General features: G+C 38.5%; 1 protein-coding gene across 3 annotated transcripts; it reads right to left on the bottom strand.

Moving 5' to 3' along the window:
- Positions 1 to 1,957: 1,957 nt before the first annotated feature.
- Positions 1,958 to 14,654, bottom strand: nap1l4b (nucleosome assembly protein 1-like 4b). 3 transcript variants are annotated; one of them, XM_053676650.1, is made up of 15 exons: positions 14,515 to 14,654; positions 12,808 to 12,860; positions 11,543 to 11,639; positions 11,002 to 11,143; positions 10,423 to 10,512; positions 8,997 to 9,134; positions 8,645 to 8,716; positions 7,346 to 7,485; positions 7,077 to 7,222; positions 6,936 to 6,955; positions 6,047 to 6,166; positions 5,878 to 5,913; positions 5,682 to 5,729; positions 4,759 to 4,791; positions 1,958 to 2,749 (listed from the first exon to the last, which is right to left on the bottom strand). In XM_053676650.1, the coding sequence occupies exons 2-14, from the start codon at positions 12,833 to 12,835 to the stop codon at positions 4,786 to 4,788; spliced, it is 1,083 nt and encodes a 360-aa protein (XP_053532625.1). In that variant the 5' UTR covers positions 12,836 to 12,860; positions 14,515 to 14,654; the 3' UTR covers positions 1,958 to 2,749; positions 4,759 to 4,785. The 3 variants fall into 3 exon arrangements, with proteins under 3 accessions (XP_053532625.1, XP_053532624.1, XP_053532626.1); XM_053676649.1 differs by having other exon boundaries at positions 14,427 to 14,541; XM_053676651.1 differs by having other exon boundaries at positions 14,414 to 14,541.
- Positions 14,655 to 14,961: the final 307 nt, after the last annotated feature.

Here is a 14,961-nt window from a genome sequence, read left to right on the forward strand (position 1 = left end):
TGCTTTTATCTCATGACCACAAAAGCCCAGGCGTTGGCAATGTTGAATTCTCTCAGCCACAGATTCTAATTTATAAGTAAAAGATATCTTAAGAGAAGGCTTAAGGTAACTGTATCAGTCAGTGTGTCACTCATTTTGTGCCAGCACTCGATAAAATAGCTATAACTCTCTGTCTAATCAACTTCACAGTGGATTTTAAATCCCAGAAATACTGCGAGATGATTGATGATGTCAATGATGAGTCATTTTAATGGTTGAAATAGTCGTAGAGAGAGACAGAAATCGTGACTGACGTCCCTTCCAATTTCCACTTATCTTGGTTAATAGCCAAGATTGAATGAGAAAGAAAGAAAAGAGATGAGGTTTTGTATTAATCAAGCCTCAGCATAATAACTCGGTTAGAACTGCTGGAACATAGTGAGACGGACACCAGTTTTTGGCCTATGAGTGGAAGCGAGTTATTATGATTCGTAATAGTGAAGTGTCATTTGCGAATGTGTCGACTCTGATTCCTAGTGAAGTCCTGAAACTGCAAGTTGTGAAAAAAAAATAAAAATTTTTTTGCCTATTTTGTAATTTATTATTTCAAGTTACAGTATTGTTATTTTGACGTTAACTCATAACACTTACATCGATAGAATGCCACGTTATTGGTATAATAAAGGTTTTTGGACCTTTTGAGTTTGACAACAAAAGTCGAAATAATGAGACAAAATAATGACAATCTGAAAAGTGTAGAGTAATATAATATTAAGTTATTAAGTGGAAATAATAACATAGCACTTCAGCATTTTCATGCAAGTTGTGGTTTAAGGGTTTTGTAGATTCGCAGATCCTGTGACTCTCTTGCTCAAAATTCGTCTCTGCTGTGGTGTGTATTCCGATTTCTCTACTCTGTGTCTGGAGTGTGTTCTGGTGTCTCTCTGACAGTTTGGGTTCTGGTCTCTTGGGCGGCAGTGCTCCATGCTTTATAGCAGCTTGTTTCCTTTTCTCTGGTTTCTTTGTGATGGTGTATGGGTTCTGGGTTCTCTCTGTGATGGTGTATGGGTTCTGGGTTCTCTCTGTGATGGTGTATGGGTTCTGGGTTCTCTCTGTGATGGTGTATAGGTTCTGGGTTCTCTCTGTGATGGTGTATGGGTTCTGGGTTCTCTCTGTGATGGTGTATGGGTTCTGGGTTCTCTCTGTGATGGTGTATGGGTTCTGGGTTCTCTCTGTGATGGTGTATGGGTTCTGGGTTCTCTTTGTGAAAGTGTATGGGTTCTGGGTTCTCCTTGTGAAAGTGTATGGGTTCTGGGTTCTCTTTGTGATGGTGTATGGGTTCTGGGTTCTCTTTGTGATGGTGTATGGGTTCTGGGTTCTCTTTGTGATGGTGTATGGGTTCTGGGTTCTCTTTGTGATGGTGTATGGGTTCTGGGTTCTCTTTGTGATGGTGTATGGGTTCTGGGTTCTCTCTGTGAAAGTGTATGGGTTCTCTTTGTGAAAGTGTATGGGTTCTGGGTTCTCTTTGTGAAAGTGTATGGGTTCTGGGTTCTCTTTGTGAAAGTGTATGGGTTCTGGGTTCTCTTTGTGATGGTGTATGGGTTCTGGGTTCTCATTGTGATGGTGTATGGGTTCTGGGTTCTCTTTGTGATGGTGTATGGGTTCTGGGTTCTCTTTGTGATGGAGTATGGGTTCCGTTTTTATCTGTAATGTTCAGGTTGTGTATTTTCCAGTATCTCGCCAACAGTGTGTACACACACACACACATTTATAAACAAGCACACACAGATATTTATAAACAAAATTTGTTAACCCACTTTTCTTTTTAAACGTGCACTTCTTCTTGCGTCCTATTATGCTGCCCTCTGCTGGTTATTATCTGTTCATCCACCTTCAGCAGTACAGTACAGATCAGAATCAGCACAAGCCAAAATCATCACCCTGCAATTTTTATAACAATGAATAAAGAAAACAGATCTTTTGGTCATTTTGATATTTAATTTTTTAGTAAGCGCTCGGGGCAGTAAAGCAACAACATTGTAGTTAAAGGTAGGGGCACAGGAAATACAGGGCGAAGAGACGAGGCTCTTCCACGCTCTGAAATCCACGGGGGGGTGTTACAGGGACAATACGTATAGTTTAACACCGTTTTTAAAAAAGCAACGTTTACATAAATAACCAGAATAAATTGAAATAGATCTAAAACGTTTCTGGAGCAACAATAACAGTAAGATGCTAAGACAAAACAAAACGAAAACAGAAAAACAAAGAAAGCAGAATGAAGTGGGATCAGTTTCTTATCATCGGTGTCACAACGGAGCGTGTGCACGTATTCTCAGCATAAAAAACCCTGAGTAAACTATCAAGTCAAAAAGGTTAAATAAATTAACTTTGGAATTAATGTCATTCCAACTTTCCAAATACAAGGGCCTCCGGAATGTGTGTCTGGATTAAAAACAAACAAAACAAACAAACAAACAAACAAACTTTTAGAACATAAACCAATCGGCAGTTTGCTCAGAACGCAATAACCCACAGTTTATGAACAGAATTTCATTGTTTTATTCTAGCGGTTTTTGGTAAGAGATTTTTTTTTGGAGGGAAAAATAATAATAAATCATGCACAATGTTATTCTGTTGATGTTTGCTGTTTGGTTAGGAGGACGGTTCTGCAGAGATCAGGCGGCGCTGAGCAGGAACCCGACTCGCTGTAGGTGGCGCTAGTCTGTTACTGCTGTTTGCATTCTGCAGGTTGTTGGGCTTCTCCACTCTAAACAAGGAGAAAGTGAAGGGGGGGGGGGGACACAAACAGTACAATCACTAAAATCAGTTTGGAAGGAAGAAATGAGTATTAAACAATTAAAATACAGTGTACAAATATCAGACGCTAAATATCGCGGATCTAATCTGAAAAGTGTTTGTTTTCTTAGAAATATCCTACATGGATGCTACAGATAATTTGTAATGTTTTTATTTAAGTTTTTATTTTATTTTATTTTTTTAAATGTTACAAACCAGTGTGGCGTATTTGCTCGTTTTTCAAATTTTAAAAATGACAAGTCAGGAGAAACATTTTAATAAATATAATATTTAAAATAGTTTACAACCACTGTTTTTTTTTTTTGTTTGTTTGTTTTTACATGCAGTATCTCTGGTAGAGTTTCTGTTTTTTCGCTGAAGAGTCAACAAAGCCTTAGTTGCACAGATTAAACATCTAATTAAACTAATTATCCGTAATGATCTCGGGCAGTAACAGATAACGCTGCAGCTGGAAGACAAACTAAAGAGCTTTATTCTCCTTCTTGAACGAAATATCTGAATATGAACCAGCAGAGGGCAGTGCAGTACAAAATGAAACCTTTGCATTTACTTAACAATTGAGTATGCAAATAATTCTGCCTTGCTTGTAGTTTGTTTAATACTTTTTGGCAGAAAATGACCTAGAATGTTATTACCCAAGTAACCTGCACGCACCCTGGACTCGAAATGCTGCGTTCAACTCCAAAGTGGAAAGTCGGAGCACGCCATTACACCATTTTCAATCTCGAATAAATGGAGTAAAACAGCGGCTGAGTCGTACAGGGCTGAAAACGTCCTTGTAAAACTCTTCCAGTCGTTCGTTCGTCAGAAATACGAGGACGGTTAACAGAAGTGCGTTTGGAAGCTGCAAAAAGCACCCACGCACAGAGAGCATGAGTCAGTGCTAACCAAATCGTTAGATAATTACATAAATAACTAGTTTAAAACTGGTTTGTTTATCGCATCCGGTGTTCATACAGCTCTCTCCTTTGGCTCAGTTTAGCAGTTCATATCAACAAAAAACCAAAACAAACAAACACTGCAACCCAAAAACACACGTGTGTTTGATTCACTTCCTGCAGTTGAGTCGATTCGGAGTCGAATCACTTTCACACTCAAGTTCACTAGACCGCCTCGCTCTGATGCTCTCTGACCCGAGCGGGACACGACCGTCACAACACCCGTCACAACACAAGTCACAACAACTCATTAATCGGACGATATATTGTCCCAGAAATAATCGCGATAAACGATAGTATTGTCATTTTAAGATCGTTTTATGCGACTAATATAGCGATAATATAACGGCAGAGAGTTTTAGTCTTCCGACGAAAATATCCTACAAATTTCGTCAATATTTCGTCGTCATGTTTATTAACTTCATTCAATTTCACTCAGAATAAAATGCCACGGAATATCAGTCGACGGCATTTTAGTTGACGCGTAAACCGAATCTTCACACGTTTTATATTTATATTAACTTAAACGCGCGTCAACAAAGACGTGTGAAACCCCGATCTCCTGAAATAATAACATCACATTACCGGGACACTTCTACAATACAATATTGTGAATTCTTTACGCTTTAGCTCGTCGTTGTGCGTGTTTCAGTGCGTTGTTACGGAAACGGCGTACCCGTGACATGACTTACCCGTTCTTCCCTAGCGCCTTACTTCAGTTCAACTTTGCTTCATTTTGTCCAGAGGCGAGCTGTAATGTGTTTATGTTGTGTGTGAATGTCTGATTAATCACGTGTGTACAGGACACGTGGTTTGGGGGAGTTAATGAATTAACCCGCTAGTAAAGCGCTTCAGTTCACCGCTGTTGATTGTTGTGTACCTCGTGTTTCGCACCTGTTTTTGCATTTACATTTAATTCATTTGTATATTTAAACCCCCCGTGTCTCTGTGTGAAGTAATTTTCAGTGTGTGTGTGTGTGTGTGTGTGTGTGTGTGTGTGCTCATGACATTCCTAACTTACCTAGAAATGCATGAAGTGACAAATGAGTTACGCCTGTAATTGGAGAGGTGGAAAAGGAGAACAATCACAATGACAATTAAACTCAAACGTTTGAAACAAACAAGATGGATGTAGAAAGCTAAAACACAGAGAACCGATTAAAAAGCGACAGATGCAATATAATGTGGTTTTTAAAGTCCCAGAAAACTTTAATCTGTGATTCCTTTCTACGGCGGTTCATCTTGGTCATGTAGGCAGTAAGGATGCAACGAAACCCTGTTTTTTTTTCTTCCCCTCCCTCTCTGTACGAGTACCTGCTTTTAGGTATTCGTCCGTACCGATACCGATACGGAAATGACTGAAACCATTATTAATCGATCGGGGGAGTCACGGAACATTTTATTTAGCTTTGTTTATGTTCTCCAAGTTTAAATTGGTGGCCATAAAATGTGCACAGCTAGTCCATTTTAAACGGAGCATCTTTGCTAGCTACGTTAGTTACCATGGCTCGAGAACGGTTGCCGTGGAGAAAATGCCCCCTGCCCCCCCCCCCCTTCTTTCACATTCACTGTTCCTCATGGTCATTGGCCAATAGTGGATGATCATCAAGAACAACATACTGGCTAAGAGCTGTTGTTGCCTGTAGATATTTTTTCCATCCAGACAGCATTTGCTGCCATTTTCAGATCAAGGTCGTTCCATCTCGTCCGTTCATGTACACTATGCTTACGTCACATAGCGTTTTATAAGTGCGAGTAAATCGAAACCCGATGCCCAGATCTACCCTCGTGAATAACTTTTACTAACACTAAGCGATCCTTCTCGAACGCTCTCTTCGGTGCTTTACATAACACAGATGTTTGGGATCTTACATTCATTTTTTTACTCTATGTTCTCTGGGACTTTAAAGGACGACAAAAAAAAAAAAATAAATCAATACTGACCTTTGCATCTCCTTCCTCCTCTTCTTCCTCCATATCATCCTCTTGATCCTATTTCACACAAACACACATTTATTATCCAACTAGAGACTTCTTAATAATAACAATCCGCCCTAAACACACACACACACACACACACACACACACACACACAAATAAACAGAAAGAAAACCAAACTACTAAAATGATCTCAACTTACCTCCTCTTCACCTTCATCGAGCTCTACGTCCTCGAACTGTGAGAACACAATTACACAAACACAAACAGACACAACTATTATGCATATTGGCACATACACAATGTTTGTAGTGTGCAACATCATGACAGGAAAAGCGCACAGTGTTGAATAAAGCGGTTATTTCACGTACGCTCTCTTCATCCTCCAGCGCCTCTCCGGTGAAGTACAGCACGGCTCTCGGTACTATCCTCTCTCGGAAGAAATGTCCGATTTCAAAATCTGTGGCTAGAGTGATTTCAGAGTCCTCATCCTGTTAGCACGTAAAACATTGGCAGGGATAAATAACACACCCATGCCTCAGCACACCAGACAATCTCAAAAAAAAACAAAAACAACGGGATGTTTAAATGGTGACCTCGTCTTGTGTACTGATTTTGATTTAAATATAATGGTTTTGCTAAAAAAAAAAAAAAAATGCTTAAACAGACATAAAGTCACAATTTTGAATATAAATTCTATATAAAACTGACTTTTCTATAGAAAACATGAGCTGAGTTAGTGATGTCATTAAAGCAGGCTATAAAACAGGCTCTTTGGCTGATGTTCATGAAGAACAGAATGTTGGGCTTAACAGTACTGAACGGGCTGCTGTTAAATAATAAATAAAACAAACTAACAAAAAAAAAAAAAAAAAAAAAAAAAAAAAAAAATCGCTAAGAAAATTAAGATACAAATCTTAACAGTTTCCCGGGAGAAAAGCACAAAAAACCCCTGACATTTTCAACAAAGCCGCAGTGAAATCGAGTATCCTTCGCCGCGACAATCACAAGAAAACTCACGCGAAGTCATATACGGACTGAAAAGATGTAGAAATGTTCTACAAATTGTTTCCTTGAGCATAACAGAATTTATTTACAGTTTATTTTATACGTGGATTATTTTTTAAATCGATTTCGTATATAAGTTTACCTTGGAGAAGTATGTAATTTTAAAAAAAAATAAAATAAATTATTTCAATAAAAGAAAAAAAAAAAAAAAGAAAAACTGGGACTAAAAGCACACTAATAATAAAGACTCACCCATTCACTATCCGGGGAAACTGTAAGGGAAGAGAAACAACGTGTTATAGTTCATCTGCAACTAATCATTTAAGAACTTTAACAATGCGTATAGCCTCTAAATGTGATTTCCAATCTAACAAAATTTCTTTTATTTTTTACCTTTAATTGGGTTGAAAAAGTTAAAAAAGGAGTCAGTGGGCACTTGTTTAGTGACCATCCTCACGACACCCCTGCCCTTGTGCTTCTGTTTTTTCTTAATAGTTTTGACGGTAACATCTTTCCCTTTGTGCCATTCGATCTCACATCTGTCATAAGATGAAGGGGGGAAAGGGGGGGGGGGATGAGGCAAAGTTTTCAAGATTCATTCCAAATTAAAACTAAGAAAATTATGTTGGAGCGTATTTAAACGGCTCTCCTATTACACGCACCCCTCACAGTCGATGATCTCCGGGCCTTCGAAGGAGAACGGCTCGTCCGTGTCGGGTTCCGACTTCATCTTGTAGACTTTTGTGAGGACAGTGTTTTTAAAGTAGCTGTTAGGTTCAAAGTGAAACTCTAAAGTGAAACTCTAGAAGAAAACAAACAAACAAAAACACACAATAAGAATAGACTCATTAACATTTGTATATGCACTAAACTAATAACGGTAACTGACCAACATGAGCGTCTTATGACAGGAGGGTATGTAAGAAGTAAAACACTCTGGATTGTGCTGTTATGGGAAAATAATCAACCACAGGACGCCGTGATGAATCAGGGTTACTCTTATCATCTCATAGTTGATTATTTTCCAATAACACCACATCATGAAGCTTTTTATTCCTTTTACAACGACAAATTTGTCAATGCTGATCATTAATATTTAAAAACGACATGTCATAGACCAGTTATCAGAGCTTCTGTTCAAGAGTTCCGCAGTGTATAGGACTTCTCCAGTCTCAAAATGATTCAACCCCCTGAACAGAATCCCTCACACCTGATGCAACTAATAAGCCCTTGATTAGTCACATCAGGTGTGCTTGCAGACCTGCGAACTCAGAAGAGGTGAAAAAGGTGACATATGAACATGCATATATATATATATATATATGCATGTTCTCCCTGTGCTGTGTCTCCGTGACCCTTCAATCACGTAGAAAACACGGAGATTTTCACCAACTAATCCAACCGCCCCATGAGATCCAAAGCCTATTTCAGAATGGACAAAGAGCTGATTGGTTGGTTCTTGTCACATGACCTGTGGTGCACATGTGGAATTCTGAAAAGTTGGGATTTTCCATCTTGAAAAACGAGCGCGTCGCACAGCATGAGCATGTCTACATTTAATATAACGAATAAAAGAACGGGCCCTTATTGTGCTTCCAGTTCCCCCCCCAAAAAAAAACCTCTTTGGATCTACATGATTCACGTAAATGACATATTTTGATTCAAAACGGTGAATTTCGCCGAAAAGCGACTAGTTTGCAGGTATGGCTTGAGACGACACCCATTTTGCATACTTGTGCTGTTGTGAGGGATTCTATTCAGGGGGCTGAATCATTTTGATTACAACTGTATATGAAAAGGTGTTTTCACGTCCTGCATTAAACTCAGCTTTGGACTTAATGCCGACATCAATGGGAGCTAGTTATCTTTTGAAAACTTTTCTGTAGAAAGTTACAGACTTTCTTTGCGCCTAAAAAGACTCTATCATACTGTAAAATGAATAGAACTTTGTCCTTATTTACCATAGGTTCGTCGGGTCCAGAAAACGTCACTTTAATATCCTCTAGATGTTTAAGGATTGGCTCGTCGGCTTCCTGGTGGGAGAAAACCGTTACAGGTTACATTAAAAACCCAAAGAACTAGGAGTTATTTACATACATACAAACACAATGTGAACCTCGCCAAACCACATGCTCTCTCTCTCTCTCCATAAACAAATATTAAACCCCAAATATCTTTACTCCATGACAAACCTGTGAGCCAGTACACCATTATGGAATTTTGGACTATAAAAAAGTACATTTTGTCCAATCTCCTCCAAAGAGAGTGTGAAGAATGAATTACTTCATTGGGAGTAAAAACTCGCTGGTTCACCTGTAGCATATCGCTCAGCATGTCCACACTGCGGAATATAGTGAGCCAGAATTCAGGAATTCCTTTGGGATTTTCCTCGGCAGCGCCCCCCTCTTCCGCTTTCTTCTCTTCTATGGAGGCTTTCTTCTGTAGCTCATCCTGAAAAGAGCAGTCAGGCTCTGATTACAAGCCACTCTGTTGACCATACAAACATCAGGCCCTTCATGGTGACTAGGGTAGGAATTATGAGAAGTAGAGATGATGATCATCTCTACTTCTCATTAAAAAAAATAAAAATAAATAAACAATAATAAATAAACAACAGGTCCTCGATCAGCACTCATTTGACTAACTCGGTGATGTAAAGATGCAGGTTTGGCTTGGAGGAACAATTACGACAGCATTAATCAGACACCGCGATGCAAAGCTATGCTGATGGTCTACTCTGATTAGTTTAACAATTTTAAAAGTAAAAGCACTGAATGGAAGTTACAGAATATAAAGCCCAGTTTACACCAGACAGGGCAAGAATGTGGTGCGAACACAGGGCTCCAACGTTCATTGGGAAGACACAAAGTTAAATCCTCACCATGCCACAGCCAAGCGGTTGCACAAGTGCGCACACCCCTTAACAAACAGGGTGTGCAGCAGTTTAAAAAGATGAACGTGCTCGAATTGGCAAGCCAAGAAAAAAGAAAAAAAAAAAAAAAACTGGGAGAAAATAAGGTCAAAATTTAAATAAACAGCGTCCCTGCTTCTAATACGCTTCCGTGTTAATCTACGAGGCATTTTGCTATATTTCAGCACATACCCCTACAGTAGCTTTCACATTTTGTGAAAAGTCTTCCTGTCAAAGAGTGTAGGAGTGAAAACCATCACAGAATTAGTGAAATTTATAGGATGGCTGCGTGGTCAAGTCCTGGCTGAGAATAGGAGAAGTCGCAGAGAACGAGCGGGAAATGAATGAGTGCTTACACCTGCGCGTGTTTAAGAATGAGGCGTATTTATAGTTTGTTTGTGTTTCAGTCATTGTTTTTGCCCCACAAAAGAAAGCGTCGACTGCCGGAAGAGCGGACAATGACCTTGATCATAAAAACAGACCGAATGCCTTTGTTTTGTTTTCTGTAAGGTCATTTAACACGGTAAACAAAGTGTTGAAAAGCGCTCCGGTTCAAAACAAACTGTCGGGCTACGTTGCGATTTTCAAAGCATGCCTCCGGCTTCCTAATTCTCCTCGATGCCTACCAGGCTGGTAACGATATACAGTCGTAACATGTGCAGTCAAAACGTATATTTGCTCGTTATGTTTATTATATCGACTATACAGTAATGAACGCTCTGCTCGGGTGTAAACCACACCAGTTCTACAATGAGAAACGACGTGGAGTGGTTGTGACACATCATGCCGGTTCAGGTGTAAAATATGCTGAACGGTGCGAATACTCACCGCTAGCTCTTCATCCTCGTGATCGCTCTCGCTCTGCCATTCACATTCCTCGTCTGTAGGTTCCACTGTACCAGTTACAATGCTTTTCCTCTGCAGCCCAACAACGTGGAGAAAGAAATAAACAAAACACACTACATTTGTTTTTGTATAGAGAGGCTGACTTGCCAAATTATGTGCCTCAATTATCATTATAAAAAAAACAGAAAAAGTTTATCAGAAAAAAGGGTAATCTTTGAATAAAGCAAAACTCTGACGTGTGTCTTAAATTGACCAAATCTGTGAAATTAAAGCTTTATTTAATGCAGCATTTTCACCAAGGTTCAGTGTGTTTCTATGTAAACTGAGCTACGTCCACCGCTGACCGGATTAAATTCATCCACTCCAAAGTGCCACCATCCTTAACACTTAACATCTAAATTGTGTATTTATTATTATTCTAACTACCTAACCCACAGGAGGACTAGTTCATACTGCTTCCTGGTCCACCCTATTGGTGTTAGGTAGACTCAAATCCATATATAGTCGTGAACTGAGTGCGTCTTCCGTCTGCTTTATTTTATATTCAACGCTGGGACTCACCTTGTCAAACAGTGGCTGATATAGAGCAGCGTACTTTCTTTCCAGCTCGTGTACCTCTTCGTAAAATTTGGCTTCTATGTGTGAACTCTTTACTTGGAGATTCTTTAAGGCGTTGACTCTTCTCCTGACGGACAGCGGTAAGCTGCAGGAACGCGAGAGAGAGAGAGAGAGAGAGAGAGAGAGAGAGAGAGAGAGAGGAGAGAGAGAAGGGAGGTGGTTTAGGAATGGATGAACATCTGGACCAGAACATTTTCCAGCAGCAGGTTTTTATTTTTTATTTTTATTTTCAAAGGATATGTTGTTTTTCTTACTACACCAGAACAATAACAAAGACACTGAGCTCCTAGGTGAAAGTACAAACCACCAATATGCCCTTCATTATCGAACCATGGTGTCCTGCAATGTCTGGTGGAAACGGGTTATTATCTACTATCAACCTGTTAATTTCTAATCATGTAAATTTCAAAATAGTCAAATTTTCAGTAAAATTCAAAGAAGATGGCATCGCTGGCACATTAACATTGGGTAAGTCTGTGCTCACCTGTCCATAACTGAAGGACCCTGTGTTAAGTTGTCTAGTCTGTCCTGAAGAGCCGCCAATGCTTGTGGGTTCTGCATCACCAGATCGCCCACCTTACCTGCAAACAGAGGACGGTTATCAGCACACACAGAAAAAGAGCTTTCTATCTGGGAAATCCGTCCCAAGTTTGTTATTCCAAGCAACAGTGGAGGTCACGTGACACCATGACACAAAAAATGAAAACCATAAAACACTACATTTTCAAGTCCTTTTACAAATCGCTTGCTTGCATGTCCTTGGTAGAAAACATGAAACGGTTTTACATGTCCGATATATGTACTGCTGTTGCTTTCTTAAAATTTTTTAAATGCATCTGAGCTGACTAGCACATGAGAGCAAGGAAAACAAATGACATTTTTAATCACACTCGCATCATCATTACAATTATTTGTGAAAATGTTAAAACATTTCATTGTAGGCCTATTTCATTTTTTTTTTTTTATAAAGTCAAAAACTGAAAACGCTGAAAAGGTTCGATGGCTGAAATTTTCTTAATAAAAAATATTTTTGACTGATCACAGCTGGTATTAAATGGAATGTTAAATATAGTGTTATGTCGAGAGTACGTTGATGGGTTTAATATCAATTAATAAGCGAGGACGTCACTTTTATCGGCGAATCTTTCAAGCGGGAAATCGACAAAAGGTTAACAATGTGAGATGTAGGGAAAGGGGCGGAGCTTATCATCAAGTATCAGGTGATATCGGAGAGGTTTTTTTTTTTTTTTTTTTTTTTTAAAAAGACGTATACAACTTTTTAACTTGAAACTAGCTAAACAGCTTTCTCCAACCTTTCCATTTGGGAACCATTACCACAGGTAGTACATTTTCTAAAGACTAATTAGCGTTTGACCTGACAGTGAGAGATCGTATTCTGCTCCTTTGAATGGTATGGAATTTTGTTACAATGCGGGAGCCTAGAGATTTCAGATGTATCTCCACGTCTGTGTCAATGACAGACTGCACAGGAATCCAATTGCTGCAACGTCTTGAAAGCACAATAATTAAGTCTTCATAAAAGTTTTAGACTGAAACCTTATACTACCCGTGCCAGAATAGCATCTCAAAATAATCACGCACAGCTTGACTTTACAGAAGAAACAACAGTCCACTGGCTGATAAATATTTCAGCTTCTGAACAACTAAAGAATAGCTTGCTCTTCTTTATATATATATACACACACACATATAAAACAAACAATGAAGATCTTTGTGGATTTACTTCACCTTTGGCTTCAATCTTATCTCCTTCCATCTCATAAAAACACAGCTCGAATTTTCTGCGAAGAAGCAAACATTTTATTTAGAAAGTCATTATTAGAAGGAAAAACCATCTTAGGAAAACAAAAATACACAATGAACTCATAATTTGAGTGTACTCCTAACAACGAATCATCACTAACATTACACGTTTTTCATTTAATGTAACCGACATTCAAATAATAGACTACGCTTCAACTAAGAAATTGTGTTGCTAGAATAAATATGCGAATTATGGTTCGACGCATAATAATTTAGCTAGTTTCGAAACTCAATGGGTTATGTGGTATTAAAAAAAGTCATCAATTACAAAACTTGTCTGAGGTATTAAAATTAATTCTATTTACTAATCTGTAAATTCGAAAAGAAAATCGATTTTGAGATTTCGTCGAAGAGATTCCCCAGTTGACTGGTAAAATGTGATTACAGAACTTTTTTTTTTTTCTTTTTTAAGGTGTTTAGTGTCTTTCTTTAGCGATTTAACAGCACATCTGAGAGAAATGTTGACATTTCGGACAACACTGTCTGGTTTAAATGTCAGTTCTACTTTTACATTGTTAGTACAAAAGCTAACTAAAATGTTAGCTAGTTGACGCTCGGCCAACATAATTTCTCAGTTGCCTAGCAACGGATCTCGCGCGATTGTTTGTTTGTTTGTTTTGTTTTGTTTTTTAAACCACCTGAGCGGCGGTGGGTGTATCTCGTTTTTGGCTTTCGTGAAATTAGGGGGAAAACGCAAAAAAAAAAAAGTGTAATATATATATATATATATATATATATATATATATATATATATATATATATATATACACACACACACACACATTTAATTATGAACGCAGCGTATATATTATTTACGTGTTATTTCGTAATTTTGTGGATTTATTCCAAAACAGTAGCTTTGATTTTGGGGAGATATTTCGCTCGTGCGACATACTAGAAAACCGCTAGCTCAATCCTATGACGCAACTCGGCCAACTCCGCTAGCTCTCGAAGTTAGCTCAAGGCTAGCTAGCGAAAACATTTCCAGTTTGTTCAGAATTCAGTCACAAATATTGAAAAAGTTTAATACGGTCATGAATATATAGGCTGAAATGCGCAATTACGCTGTTTTTACGTTGCTCCAACAAGCTGGCATTTGCTAACATGCTAACGTTAAATAAAAAATAAAAAACACACAACAACAACAACAACAAAAAGATTCTGGGGCGGCACCACAGGATTTCACTAGATAGCGAGTTACTTCACTGATTTTTTTTTTTTTTGTCCTGTATAAGAAAACGAACGAATGAATCCTAGCTGGTTATCAAAACGATAAATTCTAAATGAACTAATTTAGGTGTGAGTTATATATTTAAGTTTGATAGCGGCTCGTGTGCTAATAAATGAGCCGCTTCACTATTTACACTCAATATTCATCCAAGCGAGCTAGCAAGATATTTACAGTTACTTCAGGAGACTAATGCTAGCTAGCCAGCTAACACGGCTAATACAGCATCAACAATACAGCTGGTAAAAAAAAAAACAAAGAGCTGTCAAAGCGGAAGACAGAAAACACCAAAACAATACATACCACGGACTGATACCTTTTTAATGAAAATCCAGATGATCTAAAATATGATTGTAGGTTTTTTTTGTTTTTTTGTTTTTTTTTTAAGCAGCCAGCTTTCTTACCTTTTTCCAGAGCTGTTATTCTTCTCATGGATACTTTCAGCACTTTGTATCAATGCTTAAAAACCCACGGATAGCGCCGCCTGCTGTCTGTGACTGTAAGTGCAGCACACGAGCAGCTTAAACACCAGAGATTCATGCCACATTCATGCCAAGAAGGCAACTCTTTTCAGGGGAAAGTTGGTAAGTGAGGCATGCTCGTCACCGGAAGGCGTCATGGATTAATTTGCATATCAAGACGTGCAACGCGAAGAAGGAAGTTTTTTTTGTTTTTAAATACTTGGAATAGAGTTTTGTCAGGGTGGAAAATAACATTATTTCTGTAGAAATTTTACAAAGTAATCAAAGGGTGATTCGATCATAAGGAGAGTTGGTAACACGTTACTGTAATCTAATTACGTTTTCTGATAACGCAGTAACGTGACGCTAATGCATTTTAAGTTAACGGAT

The sequence above is a fragment of the Ictalurus punctatus genome, chromosome 27 (assembly GCF_001660625.3).
Source record: "Ictalurus punctatus breed USDA103 chromosome 27, Coco_2.0, whole genome shotgun sequence".
Lineage (NCBI taxonomy): Eukaryota > Metazoa > Chordata > Actinopteri > Siluriformes > Ictaluridae > Ictalurus > Ictalurus punctatus.